Source organism: Xyrauchen texanus, unplaced genomic scaffold (assembly GCF_025860055.1).
Source record: "Xyrauchen texanus isolate HMW12.3.18 unplaced genomic scaffold, RBS_HiC_50CHRs HiC_scaffold_663, whole genome shotgun sequence".
In the NCBI taxonomy this organism is placed as follows: Eukaryota; Metazoa; Chordata; class Actinopteri; order Cypriniformes; family Catostomidae; genus Xyrauchen; species Xyrauchen texanus.
This window is the reverse complement of record NW_026266647.1, coordinates 2265-25000: the sequence shown is the minus strand read 5'-3', so window position 1 is coordinate 25000 and position 22736 is coordinate 2265. Positions and strand designations below refer to the sequence as shown.

Genomic DNA, 22736 nt, shown 5'->3' with positions numbered 1-22736 from the left:
CCAAAATAGCTTATTTCTTTTTGCTTATGATAAACTTCTTGTTTTTACATGGCAAAACATGCAAGAACTGTCACATAGAGGTTAACACATATAATCACCACGGTATGTTATTTTCTGTTGTGATGTCACCAGCCTGTTAACCCCTTTTAGTTGCTGTTTTCATTTTGTTCTGCAATAATTTCCTGCTTCTCTTATTGTCAGAGCAAGCCTGCAGCTAATTCTGATACTGACACAGGAGAGATGACCGCGGTAAAGACCGTTTGCTGTTTGAAATTCAGACTTCGATTGGTCATATTAGACATGTAAGTGATGTTGCACGTGACACCATGCTGGGAGCGGACATGTAAACGGTGAGCTCTGTGCACTTTGCTAGTTTTTAATTATTTTATTATTTTATGTCATGGTGAGATTCGATACACCCGGCTACATATCTGTTCTTTGAAGTCAACATGGCAAAGAATTGAAAATCCTCTGGCTCTGGAGATATTAAAAGAAACTTATGTGCTCAAGCTGATACTGCTGACAGGCCCACAGACCAGGACTACGTTTGGATGGTGTGGCAGGAGAAATTCAATGCCAACTGGCGTGCATGGCTGTGATGCTGACGAAAGTTGTTGCTGACTTAGAGGAACTTAATTGCTGTAATACGTCGATCAATTACTGCGATTGAAGCTATATTCTCTGAGGTGGTTGCAAGAATCGGGGACGTCGAGAGTCAGATAGATTATCTGGAGTCATCGGAGAGGGAATTAGCTGCTAACCCGTTAGCGACCAAGATAAACTTTGAATACATTTGGGAAAAGTTGGAGGATTTGGAATCATAATTGGCGAAGCAACGTCAGAAGTGTTGGAACTCCTGAGCATGAAAAAGGCAGAGATATGGTGAATTTCCTAGACAAGCTCTTCCCGAATCTCACAAGCTCACAGAGTCACAGCCCAGGGAGATCAATTCTGGCCAAATATCTGAGATCATCTGATAAAAATCTCATGTTGTGCGAGGCGAGGAGAAAAGGTAAGCTTTCTTGGAAGAATCACAGCATTATCTTGTTCCAGATTTTGCAAATTTGACGAGAAATGTGAACAATTCAAGGAATGCAAGAAACAGTTACATCAACAAAAGATCGCTGTTGCTCTGATGTTTCCAGCTGAATTGAGAATAGATACTAAGGATGGTTGCAAATTATTTACATGCCCACAGCAAACATTGTCTTTCATAGATACAATGGGGTGAGCAAACCATTTGGTGATTTTCATAGGGCCTCCAAGTGAGCTTGTTTTGGTGAACATACCCTTGACTGTTCGAGGAAGCTGGACACCTTTTTGGTTTCTTTCTGAGTTGGTTCTGCCTAGCGGCTGGAGATTGCTTTGTGTGGTAACACAAGAGTCGCTTTTGTACTGAAGTTCTCAGCCAAATTGAGAATAGGTACTACTGATGGCCGCAAAATATTTACATGCCCACAACAAGCTATGTCTTTCATAAAATCAACGGACTGAGGAATTCATGGTGTGTTTCTCATGTGCCTCCAAGTGTGGCTTGGGAGGCACTTAAGGCGGTTCTTAGGGGTCGGATCATACAGTATGCCTCATTCACCAATCTTATTTTAAGTCAGGGGACAAAGCAGGGAAGTTTTTGGCTAGATATATAAAGTAGAGAGTGTTTTTTTCTTCCATTTCCTCAGTGAAATCTGCTGGTGGTTAAATTTTTACCTTGGCCATTGATATTAACAATGCTTTTAAAGAATTCTATATTGATCTATATAGTTCCACGTCTTCGTCTACTGATGAAGATATTAGAAACTTTGTGGAACCATTAGATCTCCCTAAACTGACAACTGAGCAAAAGCGTTCAAAGTTTAAACAGAATCACTAAAGAATGGAAAGCTTCTGCCAACCATGACACAAAGCCCGAATCAGTCTGATTCTTAAAAAGGACAAGGATCCAAGTGAGTGTAAGAGTTACCGTCCAATTTCATTGATCCAGCTAGATGTTAAAATTTTGTCAAAAAAATCTGGCTTACCGATTAAGTAACGTTATGACATCTCTTATGCCTACAGATCAGGTGGTGTTCGTTCGTGGGGCCGCAGCTCTTCTGATAACATTAGGCATTTCTTCAATATCGTGGTCAGTGGCGAATTATCAGATTCTGGTCACTACCATCTCATTTGATGCTGAAAAGGCATTTGATATGATAGAATGGGATTATCTTTTTAAGTTTTGGAAATATACAGCTTCGGGAATACTTTTATTGGATGGATTAAGTTACTTTATAGACATCCGGTAGTGGCGGTACAAACAAATGGATTAATTTCAGTTTATTTGACTCTGGGTAGGGACACCCAGCAAGGTTGCCCTCGTTCCCCATTATTATTCTGACTTGCCCTGGAACCATTAGCAGTCGCTAAGTAGATAAGAAGAGAAGGTGATTTTCCAGGGGTGGTGGCGGGAGGTGTGGCGCATACGTTTTTGCTTTACGCAGATGATATTTTATTATTTGTCTCCAACCACATTAGATTTATGCCTGGCCTCCATAGAATTATGAATACCTATTCAAGTTTTCAGGATACAGAGTTAATTGGTCTAAATCCTAAACTTTGGCTCTGACAGCATACTACCCAGTCACGGCTTTCCAGCCAGGTACTTTCCAGTGGCCCAAACAGGGTATTAAGTATTTGGGCATTTTATTCCCAGCAAATTTGTCCGATTTAGTTTAATTTTGATCCCCTAATTAAAATGTTTTCGAGCGATTGGTCAGGTTAATGTTATTAAAATTCATTGTATTCCAAAATTTAACGACCTGCTACAATCTCTCTCTGTAGATGTCCCCCTCTCTTATTTCAAGCAATTTGATTGAGTAGCGAAGTCCTTAATATGGAATGATAAGCATCCCAGATAACATTTCAATAAGTTATATAGGCCGATTGACAAAGGTGAGCTAGGCCTACCCAAGATTTTGTTTTATTATTATGCATTTGGTCTCTTTGCTCATTGGTCGCTTCCACCTGAGAGAGCCCCTCCCTGGTTTGCATTTGAACAGAATGTTCTTGCCCCTATTTCACCATTGCAAAGTCTCTCTATCAAACTAACCGGAGTAGTTAAGTTATACCGCGTTATTTCGCATTTGCACTCGGTATGGACAAACGTGCCCAGAGTGTTTATCCTCAGACATTTATTTAAATGTTGCCTCAAGCATATGGCAGAACCCAAAATTATGTATTAATAAGTCCCCTTTCTGCTGGTCAGAGTGGATTGTATATTCTGGTGACCTATATGAGAGTGGAGTGTTGACATCTTTTGAAGATTTGGTTCAACATTTTTGGGTCCACAGATCTCAGTTTTATAGGTATTTACAGCTGCACCACCTGCTCTGTACTATTTTTGGGATACTCTGTAGATACTCTGGGAGTGGTGATTAAAAATCTTTCAACTTGGTATTAGAGGTGGAAGTGTGGACTAGGATTCTTAAAAGTGTCATGTCTGCATCTAGAGATGCAAGGGTGCAGCTTATGCAATTCAAGATTTTACATTTTGACCCCCTTTTTACATTTTATTGGACCCCCTGTAGATTGTATAGGCTTGGTGTTAAAGACACACCCACTTGCTGGCTATGCCAATTGGAGGATGGAGACATTTTTGGTGGTGTATTGAGATCCAGAAATTCTGGTTTATGGTTCAGAATTTTGTATGATGTGGTTGTCACTCGGGTTATATATATGTGTGTGTGTGTATATATATTATATACTGTATATATACTGTGTGTATTCGTGATCCTACACACCCGGTCCCGTATTAGGCTAATTAAGCCTCCGAGGGATAAAGGTCGACTGCAGAGGATCATGCGGCAGAGAGAGATCGTTTACGGACATGTCCGTCATGTGTGTGTTTACGTTGTCTTTTAAGATTATCATTAAACCATTATTTATAACGTCAAGCCGGTTCTCGCCTCCTCCTTCCCATTGATCCCTTTACAGCAGTATATATACTGTATATATATGTATGTTTTTGCTTTTCTTTATTATTTTAAGATTTAATAAAAAAATTAAAATTACAAAAAAATATGTTGCATTTGATTCTTCATGATTTGTGAATTCGGATGACATCATCCCGCTCTGCAATCGGTCATTTAAATTTTAGACTCGTTTTCTAATCTAGATAGCTTCAAAAGTTCAACACCTAGAAGACTGAAACCACTCTCATCTTGACCAGTCTGATTTGTGAATTTTTTCAAAGCATTTTGTTTTCCTGTCAACTCTTCTTAAGTCCATGAATCGAGAAGGTGAAAAATAAGCGATCTTCACTTTTTATGGCTATGTCCAGTAAACACGCAATCTGGAAATTCTAAGAACTGAGCAACTAGACAGGACACAGTAAGCTCAAAAATACATTTGAGTTCTGTTAGTCAACAGTTTACCTGAATAATCAGTGTTATAGGCTTTGAGAGGTCACATTTTGCAAACTCATGATAATTCTGATTGAAACTAGTGTTTTTCTTACAAAACTGGATTTGGGAAAACTTTCACAGATTGAATTTACTCCGTTTGATGGCTTCTTGCATATTGGCATTGTGAAATACTACTTTTCTAAGCCACAAAACCAATAAACGTCTTATAATTCTACAAAATGAGCACCTAGATGCCAGATTCCCCCTTTGTTATGAACACTATGGACACTTTATTTTCCCCTTTTTATGGACTTATTTTTTATTATTATTTCCAATAAATGCCTATCCGAGGCTTGACGCCACACCCACTGTGTCTGTCTCTTGCTCACCCCACCACAGTTTCAAGAATGTGACCTCTCAATGCTTAACACTGATTTTTCTGGTGAACTGTTGACTCAAGAACTCAACCAAGGGTTAAGAGACAAAAAATGTACAGTGAAATAATTCACAAATCAGAATGGTCTAATTAAGCCTAGGCCCATCTAGATGGACATTTTGGAGAATTATAAGACGTTTATTGGTTTTATGGCTTATTTTATTCATACTTCACAATGCAAATGTGCACAAAGCCATCAAAATGAGTGAGATAGATCTGTGAAAGTTTTCACATAGCCAGTTTGTCCCTGATTATAAGCAGCATGCTTTATAAAATGATGTCCCAAGGCCTAAATAATGATTTTTCTGATGATTTGTTGACTCAAAAACAATTCACAAATCCAGTTTTGTATGAAACTGTTTTTCAATCATAATTATCATGTGTTTACAAAATGTGATCTCTCAAAGCCTATAACACAATTTTTTCAGGTAAACTATAGACTAACAGAACTCAAAAAAGGGTTAAAAGCACTGATCTATATATATAACATATATATATAGATCAGTGGTTAAAAGACAAAAACTTTTTGAAGGTCCTTTTGAGCTTACTGTGACATGTCTAGGTTCTCAGTTTGAATTATAAGCTGATTTCTCTGATGCTTTATCCATTGACATAGCCAGTGTTGGGAGGGTTACTTTTGAAATGTATTACATGTATTACACACTACAGAATCAATGCTGTAAAATGTAATTTGTAATGTACTCAATTAGATTACTCGGCAACGTAATCTAAATACTTTGGATTACTACTTCAGCGCTGGTAGATTTTTTTCACTTGTTTTGACTATAAAAACTGCCAAAATACAGTAAGACAAAATACACATGTTAAAAATACATTCTCAGAAAAACCTAAATATCTTATGCAGTGTTGCTTCTAAAACATGATGAATCAAATTGATCTTGGTTAGATATTTTAAGAGGAAAACAATAAAACAAAATTATTATCAATACGATTTTTGCCCTAATATCAAAGATCTTACTAGAAAAAAAAAAAAGAAGAAATTAAGATCTAACATGAATTTTCTTGATAAAAAAAATATATAATCGTGCCTGGTAACATGTACATGTAAAATGGCACAAATAGCATTTGTTATTATTACTCAAGGTAGTGGGGGTAGAGCAGTAAGACGCAACCAAAAGCGACCAAAAGTGATTGAGAAAGAGCCTGATTTGTGAAACCTAATACAAGTGTATTTACATGAACCCAGATTGCGTGTTTACTGGAAATCAAATGTAAATGACAGATTGCACAGCGGGATGATGTCATCCAAATTCACAAATCATGAAGAATCACATGCAACATTATTTACATGTCTGCGACTGCGCATTGCGGATTTATAGCCAAACTATCTTTACCGTGGTGGAGAGATCTCTTCTGCTATAATGTGATTATAGTGGAGATTTATTTATAAGCTCTATCTGTATTTCATTGCTTTCACATAGGCCTACCCAGTTTCATGCAAAGGACGTATAATGCTGAATAAATAATTACTTTTGTGTGTGTGTATTTTTAAGTATGAATAAAAAAATAAAAGCCTTTTATATATATATATATAAGTATATATAGTAACTCCTCACAGTTTGCCGAAACACCGACCGGACCTCTGCATTCGGCAATAAACTGTATTCGGCTCTATTGTAAATTCAATAACATTAGGCATTAGGCTACCTATTATAGCCTTACAATAACGCCTAAGGCTCTTAGTAAAATATTAGTCCTTCATCAATGCTAAGGTTACTACTACTAATTACGACGATTTTAGACGAGTGAGTTCTATCCCATAATTTGAATCAAGAAGGGAATTACACTAAACATTCGCTTAATATTAGGCTATAAACCGCAAGGGGACAGTAGAGTTCAAGTCCTAAAATAGTCAAATAAGAGGCCAACTGTGTCGATTCAGAATTGATCCATGAGGATAAAATGATAAATGAGGACAAGAGAGCCCTTTGGTATCATATCCAATGATGGACAGGTACTGTAAGTCTATATGTTACCTTTATATTTCAGAAGAAAAGGCTTCTCATGTGGTTCCGCTGGATAGTGTGGTGTAGTTGTGCACTAAGTATAAAAATGGATAATTCGCCTACTTTTGATTTATTTTATTTTATTTTTTAAGTCGTGTATACTCACATGAGTCACAATCATTTAGTGGTCTAATACAGGGCTTTTGAAAATGTATATGCCAAGGAACCCAAATTCGATGATACGAGGGACCACCTTGTGAGAAAAGTAGAAAACGAAGTCTTATTAAGACTTCTTATTTTTAAAATAAAATATTTGTCTTTTACTGTATCATTGTGCCAAATCCAAAATGAAGTATTTAATTATTAACTCTGTATTGACTTATTAAATTGACCGTATGTTTTTCTTATGCTAGTGTAGCTAATGTTAAATGCTGATTTAAGAACCCGAAGAAAAACATTTTAAATTAAATGTAAAAATTTAAATATATGTTTAAAATAATGTACACTCACATAAGTCACAGTCATTTAGGTGGTCGAGAGAGAACAGTGGTTTTCAATATGATTGATGCCAGAGACCCACATTTGATCGTCCCGTTTTGTGAGATAAGTAGTAAACATGATTTTCTAAAGACTACTTGTTTGCTAAATTAATTAATTGGCTTTTATATTGTCAGTACCAAAACCAAAATACAAAATTATTAAATATTATCTGTGAAATATTGACTTCTTATTAAGTTGACAGACAATGTATCTTTCATTCTGGAGTCATCTTAAATGCATATGATGTGAGATGTATAAACCCTAAGAGAAACATTTTCATATATATAAAAAAATATATATATTTTATTTCAAATATTTATATTTTTTGTGAATAGTGAATAACAACGCCTTTTCCTATATATAATAGGTTAGATATTAATTTATAAGCCAGTTTATTTCTGCTTTTATTTCTTACTATGGCTGTAAATACATTGACATAATCGTGATTAATTGTAATACAATGACTTCGGTATGAAACAGTAACAATGTCAAATAATGTCAACCTTTTTACACTTTTTTCTGATTTGTTTTGCGGACCCCCTAGCACCCCCTTGCGGACCACTGGGGGTCCCCGGACCCCAGTTTGAAAACCGCTTAAAAACGATAGCGCTGGGCTGCCTCATGGGGAACTTCTAAATATAATTTCTCTGTTTGCATCATCAAATACTTTAAACCTAATTAGTCATTTTTTTTATATTTTTAGAAAATAAAATACATTGCAATAGTCATTTGAGCTGGTGAAACTTCTTTGTTCAGCGAGCACGTCCTACTCCCCCTAATACCCCAATAATAAAAGCTCTCCTCTGGATTATTCATGACTACAAAATTCCTGGAGAAAAAATATTTTTATTGAAAGTGAAAGAAAGAAAATTAAGATAATTTAGATAATTATGTCCTTGCCTGAATTAGTTTCTACATTTCTCTGACACGATCTCCTTTCAATGTGTTTGATTGTTAGTCTAAACTGTTATGAAATGTGTATCCATGTAATTAATAATGATGAGTTTTATGTTTCATTTGAAATCAAAACATAAATTATGCCAAGGTTACAGATTTCCTTTCGTCTCTAGGAAAATAAAGACTCCCACCCATAGCAGCTGCTTCACAATCAAACACAGTTTTTCTCTGTTTGCATCATCAAATACTTTAAAACTAATTTAGGATGAAATTAGTGGAAATGAGACGAACTCAGTCAACAAAAGAACAGAAGGAAAAAAGCTGGTTTTAATATTTAAAAGGGTTTACAGAACCTTTAATTGCAATCACACGGAACACTCTGAGATTTGCTTTTTATTATTATATACATCAAACCCATGTTGTGATGATATAGACAAATAAAGTGCCTTCGTAATATCCATAGGTGCATTTTCTGAACACCTGGAGATTGGTGTCTTTTTGCAGTCTGACCACAGTAGCATTCACCTCCGTTTGGTGACATTCCCTCTTGCCGATCACTTCTCCCCAACACTCTCCTTGTCAGCCACAATGTCTGGACTTTCTCCAGCTTGCTTTCAATATCACATGGTGTAATAGATCCAGCAGACGTTTCCGTGTAGTCACAGCAGTGCTGTAGTACCTCACTTCAGTCAAACTGATCTGTGTGGTGAAAGATTGCCAAGAAAAGTTGATATGCACAATTGTACCAGTTCATCTCTCAATTACGTTTGTTGTTCTTGACACCAATCCAAAAATATCAAATCCTAAACTGCATGCTCTGTAGCATGGGCACACACAGGCATACACCTGGGAAACAGTCCTCCAGGGAAGTCATCAATCAGTTTAATGGGACTGCTGTGGGAGACTTTCTTTTGTTTCCCTTTCAATTCACTTGTTCTTTTTCCCACTCTCCCCTTGACTCACTTTTTCCATCTGTGTCAGCTTTAGATCCTCTCCAGAGACAGAGAGCCTTGTTTCTGGGGTTACCCAAAGTGTTGTTTCAATTGTGCATTGAACTCTGAATTGACGCCTGCAATATACAAGTTAAAAATCCTAATGCATAACGAAAACTGTCTTAGGTGATTTTTTTCTCATGAGGCTCCACCGGCTATAGAATTTATTTTGATGGAGAAGCTTGGTTGCAGAGTCAGGAAAACCAAGAAAGGATGCATGAGTGTTGTTATTTGTGCATACAGTATATTCTAACTCTCTCCAGGGTTCTTAATGTAGTGCTTATGTAAAGGCGCAAGCTCAGTATGTTCAGGGTTTGTGTGTGTGTGTGTGTGTGTGTGTGTGTGTGTGTGTGTGTGTGTGTGTGTGTGTGTAGGTTACAAACTGGTAATTACAAGGGTATTATGCTATAAATGTGGTTTATGAAGACATTTCTAGTGTCCCCATAATTAAAATCACTTAAAAAACACACTAAACAATGTTTTATTGAAAATGTTAAATTGCTGAAAGTTTTTTGTATGGGTTAGGTTTAGGGTTAGGGGATATAATCTATAGTTCATCCAGTATAAAAATCTATGGAGAGTCCTCATAATGATAGTTAAACCAACGTGTGTGTGTGTGTGTGTGGGGGGCAGGTTTATGTGGTTTACGAGGGCAATTTTTTAGGTTACAAACTGGTAATTACAAGGGTATTATGCTATAAATGTGGTTTATGAGGACATTTCTAGTGTCCCCATAATTTAAATCGCTTAAAAACATATTAAACGATGTTTTATTGAAAATGCAGAAAGTTTTTTGTGAGGTTTAGTTTTAGGGGTTGTGTTAGGTTTAGGGGATATAATCTATAGTTTGTACAGTATAAAAATCATTATGTCTATGGAAAGTCCTCATAATGATAGGTAGACCAACATGTGTGTGTGTGTGTGTGTGTGTGTGTGTGTGTGTGTGTGTGTGGCCCATGCCTGTGAAGGAGTTGACGTCAGGGCGATATGTAGTCCTGCCGCGGCGCGTCAGTTCTTAATGTGCGCTTGTCCGTCTGAGAATATCTGTCTGCTCAATCAAGACGCGGCCACACTGGACACCCGCATTGACATGCACATGGTAGGTTACCTCAATTTTGCTCTTTTCTGTGCACCTTTCTGTCCGATTTGTCGCTGTATTTACTGTAAACAGGCTTGTTCAGGTCTGCTGGCAGAAGATTAGTTTAACCGGTAATGGTGAAGTGCACGAAAAGTGACTTGTGCACTAAAAGTGAACGCCAAATTGTCTTTTGAACCAATCATGTGGAGTGAACGCCTTGACAAAATCAAAGTGTTGTTGTTGTTGTTGTTGTTGTTGTTTAATATATATCATTTTGAAATCAAATGTCAAAGACAATTTTTTAGTCGCAATTGGAGTTTCATTAGTTCAACGTATAGCTACCCATACAGGCTACCTACAACCAGTTAAATTATTTACATTGTACATTTATGCAATTGCCTAATCAATTTGAAGTTAGTTGTATTTGCAGATATCAAATAAGATACAACTCAAACGTCGAACACAATATCGTGATTTATTGAAAAACAAAACTGCTCAGCCAATAGCCTATGCATAATCCACAGGTTGCAGACTTTTGTATTATAATAGCCTATCCTAAAGCAAATTTATCAGTATCTAAATGACTATAAATGCACCTACATAACAAAAATATTAATTATTATTATATTACTGATTATTATTATCATCATCATCATATTGCTTATTTGTTACATAGGATTATTATTGCTCGTTATCAGATAAAAATATATTCAACTATTATTTTTTAACGTTTTTAAGCGCTAAACCCTTCACAAATTAAATGACTAAAAAGTGATGGGAAACATGGGCCTAAATGATTGATGGAAGTGAACTGAGAGTCATAGTAATCTGTACGGCGGTCAGTGGCGGATGGACTGGATGTGGATCTGTGAATTGTACAAAATTGTTCTGCCGGAAGGTTATATGTAATTTAAGGATAATGAGATCATTCGTCAAGGCATACACAGCAAATCACGTCAAAACATCTCTGAAACATGATTTATGTTAGAGAAGTCAATAGGCTGTAGATCTACACTCACCTTCAAAAGTAGCCACTAAGAAGATAGAAAATGATTTCCATTGCAGTCGTAGTTTAATGTTAAATAATAGGCGAACGCAGACATATTGTTGTTTCTGAATCACACGCGCAGGTAAAGTTCAAATCACTTGATCTGTGATTCAGATGTAATTTGCGTAATAAATGGGGCATCATTATTAAACGTGATGTGATAGAAAGTGCATCAAAATGACCATTTTAAATGATTTTCACCTGATTAAAGATTAATATAGATATAAGCATTTTAGGGGCCTGCAACTAAACTTTGCTACAACAACGGGGGGAAAATAAAGGCCAAAAATAACAGCTTAAGGCCATGTAGGTGGCCAGCTGCGAAACCGCATTTTAGTACAGAAAATGCAATTTCCGTTCTCCTTCTGCGGGCGCACTTTGTGCCTCGTTATACTGTGACATATGTCGGGTCAACTGATAAACACGAATGGTTGTAATTACAGCTCCATAAAACTGAATTTTTCATTAAGTGATCATTATAGGTTTGGCGCAAGTTCACCTCTCATAGGATTTCAATCTAATTTCACAATAGGCAATTACAGTGGACATACTGAATTCAGAGGACATCTCGAAAGACTTGCATTGATCACTTATCTATTTGTGGGCTGTGGATTTTAATTTGCCTAAAGAACAGCCCTAAAGTTTCTGACAAAATGATACATTATCTTGTGTATCTTCTTACACACATGACTAACTTTCTTTTATACGTTTAATTAAGCTTAAATGGGATGGAACCCCCTTTCCTAATTGTTTCACCCTGTTCATCATGGAATGTTGTGTTTGGAGCAGGAATCACGGCCGTCCGATTTCACGTGCATCTGTTTTTCAACATTGAGGCGAAACCTGAAGGGAAATTTTATGATTTCACTGCCAGGGCACATAGCGTGGGAGAGAGAGAGAGATCTGTCTCTCTTTCCCCTGCTTTCTCTCCCCGTGTCGCTCTGTTCTCTAGGCCTACATGTGTTTTCCAATTCAAATAAGCATGTATACATGCCTCGACCCAATAAGGCACATGTTAAAGTTATGATACAGGCGCACTATGAACACTCTTATGAAGACGTTAAAAGCACAAAATGTAATATCTATATTGGTTGCTTGAATTAGATCTCAGACAACGTGCATATATTTAATGTTCACAATTAGCCTATTAAAAACTGCCCTGACCGTCCCGTGCAATGCATGTCTGACAAAGTGTGCCGCATATAACATATATGCATATAGGCCTATGCATGATATGGGCATCAATTCCCCCCATTATAGCTAGGTTTACCAAAATTACAATAACTAGATAACAAGGTTTTACTCGCAACTGTGACATGACTAAACAGGTGTATACGTGTGTGAGACACACAGAGAGAGAGAGAGAGAGAGAGAGAGAGAGAGAGAGAGAGGTCTACTGGACGCATTTGGATACACAAGAGAATATAAACTATTTTGGCTGCATTCGTGTGTTCTGCACTAGCCGTCATGATCTTATTCTTCCGAGGAAAACGTGTATGTCAAGAGCAGACAGTGATTGATTAATGACGGACAGGTACCAGACTAGTTACCTAATTGTAATAAATCGTGCGTTTTAAATCCATTACGCTCAGTCATGTTTTAGCGTGCATCCCACGTGTAGGCTATCTCAAGGAATCGCTGTCTGGCTGTCGTCCATGACGAAGAATGTTCAAATGTGTTAGGCAGACCAAATCTTTCTCATCTGTCCAACAACATACCCAAGGGCTAAAATTTAGGACGTGAAGAGCAGCACTGCGCGAGGGAACTGACAGGTATTCGGCTCTCCCATTAATAGACCACAGATATTTGCCAAATGTGTGAAAATATTTTCGATAGAAATCGGAAGACTGGCGCAACTTTAAAAGTAGCCTAAGCGTTATGACGTTCTGTATAACAATTGTGACAAATAGCCTACAATGAACTGATCAATGCGCGCGCTTTTATTTAATGCTGTATGCTATAGCAAAAAGCAGCTTTTTTTTGCCTCATAAAATCAACCTTTTTTAGGCTTTTGCCAGTCAAGTAGGCTATTCATCTTCAACTGTAACAGCTTTAATTGTAAAAATGCTGCCTTCTTTTAGGCTACAGGCCTATAGTTTATTTCCACACATTGTTTTGTGTGTGTGTGTGTGTGTGTGTGTGTGTGTGTGTATATATATATATATATATATATATATATATATATATATATATATATATATATATATATATATATATATATATATATATATATATATATATATGTTTTGCCTTTTTGATGAACATATTTGTTGTTTAGGCAACTAATTATCAATCCAATTAACAGTCAAGGCTGCATCAACAATGTCTTTTCGCATAAACAAAGCTGTTCCGCGTATTTCTCTTTGACTGAGTGATAACGTAGAAGCTGGGTTCGATTCATTTCAAAGCTTCTGGTGAAACAGGAAAAGACTTAGCAGCTCTCCTACAACCCCTGGTGTGAATTTATGGAAAGAGCAAAGCAAATTGTGGAAACTCTATCCAGGGTCCTATATAGCCTACGTGTTGCTGAAGATACGGCCACTGAACATGTCTGAATTTTCCTCTCCCATTCTGAAAAAGTGAGCTGATCAAACTCACAGAATGCACAAGCGTCCATTCATTTATAGTGTGCGATGAACTATGTTTGATTAGCTGTGCAATGAAGCAAAGGACAATTGCAAATCATACGAAGAGCATGATCACGATCGAAAAAAAGAAATGTATTTTTATTGAATACTTATGGAACAAAATTTGTGTGAAAATAAATAATATTAAAATTTCCGATTTTATATATATATATATATATATATATATATATATATATATATATATATATATATATATGTGTATGTGTGTGTAGATATAAGTAAGTGTGTGTGTGTGTGTGTGTGTATAAAAAATAAAATAAAAATGGAAATAAAAAAATAAGGTAACAAGGGGGCTTTTACACCACACGGGAAAATGCCAGAAGGGGTTCAGTGATATGATGTAGATATAGGGGCAATATTTAGAGTGCAAAATTTGCCACCTAATGCAAATAACCTTGAGACAGCAAGATGCTTTTTAGTAACAAATTAAAATAATGCATATTTAAAATAACCACTTCAGAAAAGTGTGCACCATTTTCAATCTTATTTACCGTCTCATAACATCTCATGTATTCTACTTAATTAATCTCCATTGTGATTGGATCAGTCAATGTGAGGCCACGTTGAAATGTTTTCATAACAAATCTATTTATATTTATAATTTGCAGTGCATATAGTGTCAGACAGGTGTTAAGGAAAGTGCTGAGAGTGTTTTTGTTGCTACTTAAGGTTTTAGGAGAAAATCAAATCAAATCTGCCTTTTATCCCAAGGGTCCTTTGACTCTATTGTACCCAAAGCTAGGCCAATATCAAACACTCCCTGCTCGAAATCCGCACCTCTCGTCTCTGCCTCCCCGCGACAGCCGTGAATATCTCCACACCCTCATCACTTTCCCGACTTACAGTGTTACGCATCGCACTCAGATAGGCTACATTGCCACTTCTCTGTAACCGGAGATTCAATTAATCAGGAGATCAATTAATGTGCATACGTTTTTAACAGTGTTCTCAGTTTTCCCCCGGGGCACGTCACAACATGTCTGGAATGATCGCGAGCCGCACACAGGACCCCGGGAATGCGCCACAGCGGAGAAGGTTTCCAGTGTTGGCAGCTCGCTCATCACCTCTCGTGTTGTAGAGGCAGGCACCTGGTGACGTTTCAGAGCAAAATGCATTAAACACAATTTTTTTAAAAGCCTACTTATAAAAACATAGAAACCCCCAAAACAATGGCGATACATTTGGTGATAAGAGTGAGGGTGAGAGGCAGAAAACGGAAGAGAGGAGATTTTACCTATCACCCTCAGTGCGCTTTCTTTGACCTTCATGTCCCTTGGGAGTCCTCATATTTCAGGCAATGGCTAATTGAGCCTGGTGACTACTCTCATGAATCTCTCAGTGCTCTTCTCTTCTCTGGGCCTTATATGCATCCCTGCTGACTTTGCTGTCAATGTCAAAGTCTTGTTAGAACATCATCAATCATCAACACTTAAGAATATTTGTAGAACTATGAGGGAACACACAGAGAAAAGAGACACACAGAGAGTGAGAAAGTAGTGTTGAACAAATGTTTAGGATACACTGGTGTGTTCATATGTTTGTTTATGATGCACTGCCAACAGTTCAACAACTGATATCTACTTGAAGCATTGACTGAACACTGGGGATGTTACTACTGTTTAACCTATATGCCTGCTTCTTCTTAACCCAGAAGTTGTCAGGGCTCTAAATCACTCTGTCTTAGATAGAGTGAATGCATTGTTTCTCATGTCTGCAGGCGAGCTTTTGCATCTTTCTGTGGTGTCAAACAGATAAATAAACATGCTATGTCCTCAGGCCAAGGAGAGGAGGACAGAGACAGATATTCATGGGTGCCAGTAGACAGGAGGGATCAGGATGACTCTGTATTGCCAAAGGAAGTGGCTGTATGAAGGCTTGAAGGAGTTGAACACGCATTTCTCACATTCAAACTATAAATCTGCCACTTTATTTTATCATCTAATCTTAGTATAGATCTCCTCATTTCTCTGTCCTTCTCACTTTCACCTCCATTTTCTCCCTCTCTTTCCCACACATACACACACAGATTTTTTTTAAGAGCTATTTTCAGTCTCAAACTGACACAGGTTTATTTGGAATTTATATTCAGGGACAGTGTTGGGTGGTAAAGAGTTCATGTAATCTGGATTATGTCATCAGATTATCAAGAATCAAACACTTGTAATTATATTCTATTACATTTTACAATAGCCCTGTTCCCACATGCATCCAGGTAAATTACAGGAAATTTGTTGGGTTGCCTTTACTGCTAAATGGACCACATGTGCTATTCACACATACCGTCAATATGAAAATTGATAGGAAATGAAACAAAATCTCAGTAAGGGAAATGGCCAGCTCACAATTTACCAGTATTTTCAAAAAGGTTTTGTTCACACATTACCTCTAACTTAAAAATGCAATAATTTTCCTGGAAAAGGCTGTATATGTGAAAGAGGCTAATGTGTGTTATTATACTGCAGTTACTTTTTTGGATTACAAGATTACATTTTTTATTAAAACACATGCTTTGTTTAGTAAAAACGCATGATGAAAAACTAATATTCCAGCGGTGCCAGTCACTTCTTATGCACCATTGAAATGTACGTCTGCCCATGCCTCAGGATGCCAGAAAAAGGGGGCAAAAGCAGGTTGTAAAGCGAGTTGTTTTTAGCTGTACAGATCTAACCAGATAAAGGGAGGATCCCTGCTGACAAATAGACACTAATTGGCTGGATTATGTGTGTAAAAGTGTTATGTGTGTAAAAAGACTTAGAACCTTCAGAATGAGAGTAATGATCTGGATGTTTGTAATTGTGGCACAGGTGGTGTGGTCTGAGAAAATCAATATTGCAATGCTCTCGCCTGTTTGGACATCACTCAAATGTCATGTATATCCATCAATATCCTGTGAAGTTTTATTATGGGATCTCTTGTAAAATTAGCTGTTTTGTCTTTCTCTTTCTTCTACCCTGCTGTTACAGGCTTGATGACACCATGTCCAGATATCACTCCCCTCCTTTCCAGACCCTGTCCTTCCTCCACCTCTTCCTCTTCACCCTCTTCCCAATCTCCCTTCTTTCTCCTCTCCTTTCTCAGTCTCCTCTAAGTTGGACCTCTCCTCATGACCCCTGCTACCATTTGGATGGCCGCCCACGCCACTGTCTGTCTGAATTCATCAATACTGCCTACGGGGTGCCTGTGACCATGGAAGATCTCCAGCAAGGACCCAAGACGAATATCAGCACATTAACAGACCTTCATAACCCCCACAATCTGACATGCTGGACAGCTGCCAAAGGCTTGAGTGGCAGGGATTGGACTTTCACAGTTCCCCTGGGAAGACGCTTTGAAATCACTTACATTAGTCTTCAGTTTTGTCAACAGGTGGAGGCCTTGGAGTCTTTCTCCATCTCCATCTCGAAGTCAATGGACTTTGGCCGGACCTGGCGTCCCCTACAGTTTTATTCCAGTGACTGCATGGGAAAATTCAGCCTTCCAGCCCAGTCTATTGCTCTGACAAGGCACCAAGAGACAGAGCCGCTGTGTTCAGATCCAAGACCTTTGCAGAAGCACCGTGGAAGTGTTGTGCTAGCTTTCTCAACCTTGGACGGACGTCCTTCCTCACCAGATTTTGATTACAGTCCAGGGCTTCAAGACTGGGTTACTGCTACGGACATAAAGATAGTGTTTCACCAATCAATGGATAAAATGAAAAACCAAGAAGAGAAACTGAATGAGGTGGGACGTGCCTTAAGATGGAGGGCAGGGGGAGAAAGGGGGGACACAGTTCTTAGGTTTGGGGAGACAGACACAGGGACTAAGACATCAGAAATTGGGCGAAGAAGTCAAGAAAAAAAGAAAGAGAAATTCACTCTGAGAAATCGGAATAAAAAAACTGTGCAGCAAAGTAGTCACAATGTTACTCGAAAGGAGATGGGGTCTCAAGGTAGAGAGGAAAGAGGTAGGGGGAGGAGCCACAAGAAGGAAAGTTGGAAGCCGTGCCAGGGTGGCACATGTGATTGGTTGGTAAATATCCAGCAGCCGGGCTCTAAAGGGCGAGAGTTGAGGAGAAGAAGAAACAATGGAGGGGGAGAGAGGTCCCATTCTAAATCAAGAAAAAAGACCCTGCATCACCTCTCGCCTTCTGCCCTTTACACTCCATCTAAACCCCCTCTCGCCCTTTCAGACCTGCAGGTTGGAGGCAGGTGCAAGTGCAATGGCCATGCCTCCCGCTGTCGTCGTGATAACCAGGGACGTGCAGTGTGTCAGTGTGAGCATCACACATCTGGACCGGACTGTGATGTGTGTGAGAAATTTTTTTGTGATCGCCCATGGCAACGGGCAACACCCAGCCAACCACACCCGTGCGTCCGTGAGTTATAAGTGTGTGTCCGTTGGTCTTTTTGTGCTTGGATGTCAATTTTATATAGAATTAGAATAACTCTGCACAATATTGTTACAATTTTATGTTAATGCATTTTCAACATCTGCATTACCTGATCAATTAAAATGCCAAAATATTTTCTATTTTTTTTATCTTTGTCTTTTCACTCCCCTTTCTTCCCCACCCCCTGTTTTTCAATCCTCTTCCTGCCCTCATCTTTTCTTTTCCTCTCAGCATGTGAATGTAATGGTCACTCTACTAAGTGTAGATTCAGTATGGCTGTGTATCAACAGTCTGGCCGAGTCAGTGGAGGCATTTGTTTGAAGTGCCGGCACCACACCATGGGACACCACTGCCAGTTCTGCCAAAGTGGATACACACGTGACCACAGCAAACCACTCAGCCACCGCAAGGCCTGCCAATGTCAGTAACAATTCATGTGTCTGTATGTTGTGTGTGGAAATCATATTTCAAGATATGCCCAGTTTAAGCTGGCATGTAATTGTGTGAATCATTCTTCCTGTTCCACAAATGGAGGAAAAACATGTTTTCTTTTGGCCATGCCATCTGTGGGGTCTGAGGTGTGTGGCTGTGAAAGGCGGCATAGACTGTGTCTATGTTATGGCTACACTATGAGTGTTGGAATGTGCATTGACACTTGCCCTTTGACTGCTTTCATGTCTATGGCATGCTAACAGAGCATTTTAGTCAATGTCCCAATATAACATCAGTTTGCACTGCATGCTTGAGCATATGTCACATATATCAACATGTTTACATATAATTTAATGTACAACCTAAAAGTAAAATGTATACAAAATCTAAATTATGTTCTGAAAATAATCACAAAACCTGCACTAACACCTACATGTTTAAATTAAGTTCAATGGAATTATCTTTAAAAATTGGAAACTGAAAGATTTAAAACCTGTTAATGTTGAAACAGACCTGACTTTTTTAAGAGTGTATAAATGTTTGTAGGATGTTTGGACCTTTGTTTGGATGAACAAGGATTGAGCAAAAGCAGAGAAGCATAGCTCTCCTCTCTATGGTCTTCCTGCCATCCCACATATGTTTTATGGGGGAAATGTTGCTCAGAGGTCAAAAAGACTTGAATTAGGGTTCTGTGTATTATTAAATCATGTTAGACCTCCGCTAATGGACACTTTGCTCAGACTGGGATGACATTTCCAACTTATTTTGCAGTTTAAATCTAGCAAAAGTTTTAACATATATATTCTTTTTTTATTTTTTAGTGTTATAACATCTTAGTTATAACATTATATTTTGAATTATATTACTCTGACATAAAAAATAAGAAATAAGTCACCACTGCTGCAATGGGGGTTCAAATACATCTACATTTGGCATCTTTTTCTGTTCTGACTGCCATAATCCACCAATCTCTATTTTATTTTACTTTTAACCTCTAATGGAAAGTCGTGGAAATGCAATATGCATTTTTATTTTGCTGTTTTGCTTTCAACTTTAACACTTCTTGTTCCTTCTTCACTGCTCTTGTCCCTAACCGTCATTTCCGCTGGCTCAGAAAAACCTGCTCACCCCCCCCTCAACACTTTTGACAGTTTCCACCTTGGGGCGTGTAATAAGCCAGTGAGTTTTGCCTCTCATTGTTTTCAGCAATGAGAGCAATAATATCATCTTATATATGCACAATTACACTTGGAAAGATGCCAGCTTAGATTTTGAATGCCCACAATGCACAAAAAGTATTGATTTATTACACCTTTGCTTACCCAGCCAAACTGTTACCACAATGAATGTGTGCAATCATCATTTGAAGTCTGTTTGAATTCAGAAATGTACATGATGATGTGATTAAAGCATTGAATCCACACGAAACTCCAGCATTAAAGGCATTGTGACAGACGTCAATGCTTTTAGATCACAGTGATTGGCTGGCGCCAGCATTTTTCGTTCCTCATTTGCATAAAGCAGAGGATTTTGAACTTTTTCGACACCTCGACTGCCCTCAATGCTTACTCCTCTCCTCTGTCAATCGACTTCCAAAGGAATTAATAGAAAATGCTCAAAGCGCGCCAGTGAAACGTATGTAACTAATCTTTAATCATGTGCCTCTCACTTCATCTCATCCTTGTCTCTCTCTCTCTCTCTCTCTCTCTCTCTCTCTCTCTCTCTCTTCCCAGCTTGCCAGTGCCATCCAGTGGGTTCAGTGGGCCATTGGTGCAACCAGTCCACAGGGCAGTGTTTGTGTAGAGAAGGGGTCATAGGGCAAAGGTGTAACCGTTGTGCCCCTGGGTACAAACAAGGCCAGTCTCCCCTCCGACCATGCATCCGTGAGTATTACAGCTTTGATTATTTGAATAATAGTAAGTAGAGTTGCTTGCCAAAACAACAACTGGCAACTGTTATATGCCATTTAGTTTTTTCTAACTTATTGTTTTACATTGACTGCTCTTGACCCAGTTCAACCAAATTGCTTAATTTGTTTAATCTTGAACTCAGTATCATTGTCCCATTGCATCATAGTCATACTACTGTTTGTTTACTAAGGATTTAGTAGAAGCCTCTCACTGAAACTCTGACACCTTCCCCTCATTCCTGTGAATAACTTGTTCCATACAAAGTCCAAAAACGTCTCGGGTGGTGTCTCTTGGCTTTCATCACTGTTGCAATCAGCTTTCCTGGATTTCCGGGTGCCTCAATCATGATTGTACTTTTTGGAGTTTCAGTATGTGATAATCCATTGAGTCTGCTGCATTTTTATATCTCAGAGTTCACATAACAGCTCAAGCCACAGGGACCAAGACCGTTTTACATTTCTACTCAGGTGACACTGTACGGAGAGTGGCACCTGTTGTGGTGTACAACCAGCCGTTAGTGTCCCACCCAGCTTGACAGACGCATAATTCTTCATGGGTTACAGCTCAGTGATAGAAGAGCTTGTTTGTTGTTCTACATGGATGGACTCAACATGGATATTTATAGCGTGAGGTCCCATCTTTCCTCCACCAAATACGAGCCGCAGCTAAAAACATAACCAGCACCAAAGGACCGTTTGCAACCTCTGACGGAGCAGGAAATGCAGCTCTCATTTTTCACAGGGAAAGTTAACCAGACATCAGATATTATTAGGATAGCACATAGATTTATTGGGGGTCTTTCTTTTGGATAACATAGAACAGGAAGCCTCATTTTATCCATAATAAACTCTATATAACATATTTTGCAACAAGGCCTACATTGGCAACCTCTGCTAATAAATGTGAATCATGACTGAGGCTAACATTCTGCTAAACATCTCTTTTGTATTTCGTAATTTTTTTAAATTAAATTAATGCGGAATTGAAACAACAAGAGTGAGGAAATTATGACATTTTCAGTTATTGGGTAAATCATCCCTTTACCACCCAGAAACCCCTCAATTAAACCTGTATGTTTTTTAATTAAGCATTTGAAGCATCAGGCCCTTGACGTTTGATGTGAGTTATAGCAGAGTGAGTTTAGAGTTTGGGGGTGGGAAGAGGATAAGGTGTCAGTGCCCCAGTTGTGTCAGAGATGTGGGCAGAAGCACAGAACACATGGGTAATATATGGTTGACCCAGCACTGCAGACCATCATGGGCAGTATGTGCATATATCTGACAGAGAGAGTACTAATAAGTGGCCCTATTGACCTTTAAGAAGACCACACACACATGCACAAAATTGTCTGGACTCACACTGACAAACATAAACCAGTTTTTAACACAAGAACTCCACATGCACAAGGAAACAATGGGGTGAGCTGCAGTCATAGTACACATGTCCTCATTTTCCCATCCAAAAACATACACACACACTTACAAATGGCAAGTATGCCCTAATGAGCCACCACAGGGATTAGACCGTCACCCACAGTGGAGGTGTGAAAAAGAGGAAGGACAAAATGAAAGGCACACAAATAAACTTGTCACTGCTTGCTGTAATTTAATAAGAACCCCCTTCCCGTTTCTCTCTGTCTGTTGTTCATTCAGGTATTCAGGAGGTTGCACCACCCACCCCAGTTTACCAGCCTCAGTACAGCATTGGTAAGGCTAATGGTACAATGGTTGCCTTGTTCTCATGTGAATAATCTTTGGATGTCTTCCTTTATCTTTCATTTGTTTAGTTTTATTTTTACTATTAATTTTTTTTCTGATAAATGTTCAGGTTTAACTTTCAATGTCATATGCCATAGTTTAACTTTGATCAAAAGTAGGACTCTGAAATGCCTTGAAAGCATTGATTCATTAACTATGTTTTACTGCCCTCTTGTGGATCAGATATGTGCTGTTGCATTTGAGGTTAAACTTTACAAACTTTAGCAATATAAACTTTCAGGATTATATTGCTAAAAGGGAATCTAAATGTGTTTTTGTGGAA

The 22736-nt window shown here is 38.3% G+C and overlaps 1 protein-coding gene across 1 annotated transcript; it reads left to right on the top strand.

Annotated features, from left to right (window-relative positions):
- Nucleotides 1–10290: 10290 nt before the first annotated feature.
- Nucleotides 10291–22402, top strand: LOC127642509 (netrin-B-like; the record flags this gene model as incomplete). Its single annotated transcript, XM_052125139.1, has 6 exons — nt 10291–10310; nt 14929–15076; nt 16949–18339; nt 18586–18774; nt 20520–20669; nt 22349–22402. Coding segments are annotated over exons 3-6 (1771 nt in total), but the record flags the coding sequence as incomplete, so codon positions are not given.
- Nucleotides 22403–22736: the final 334 nt, after the last annotated feature.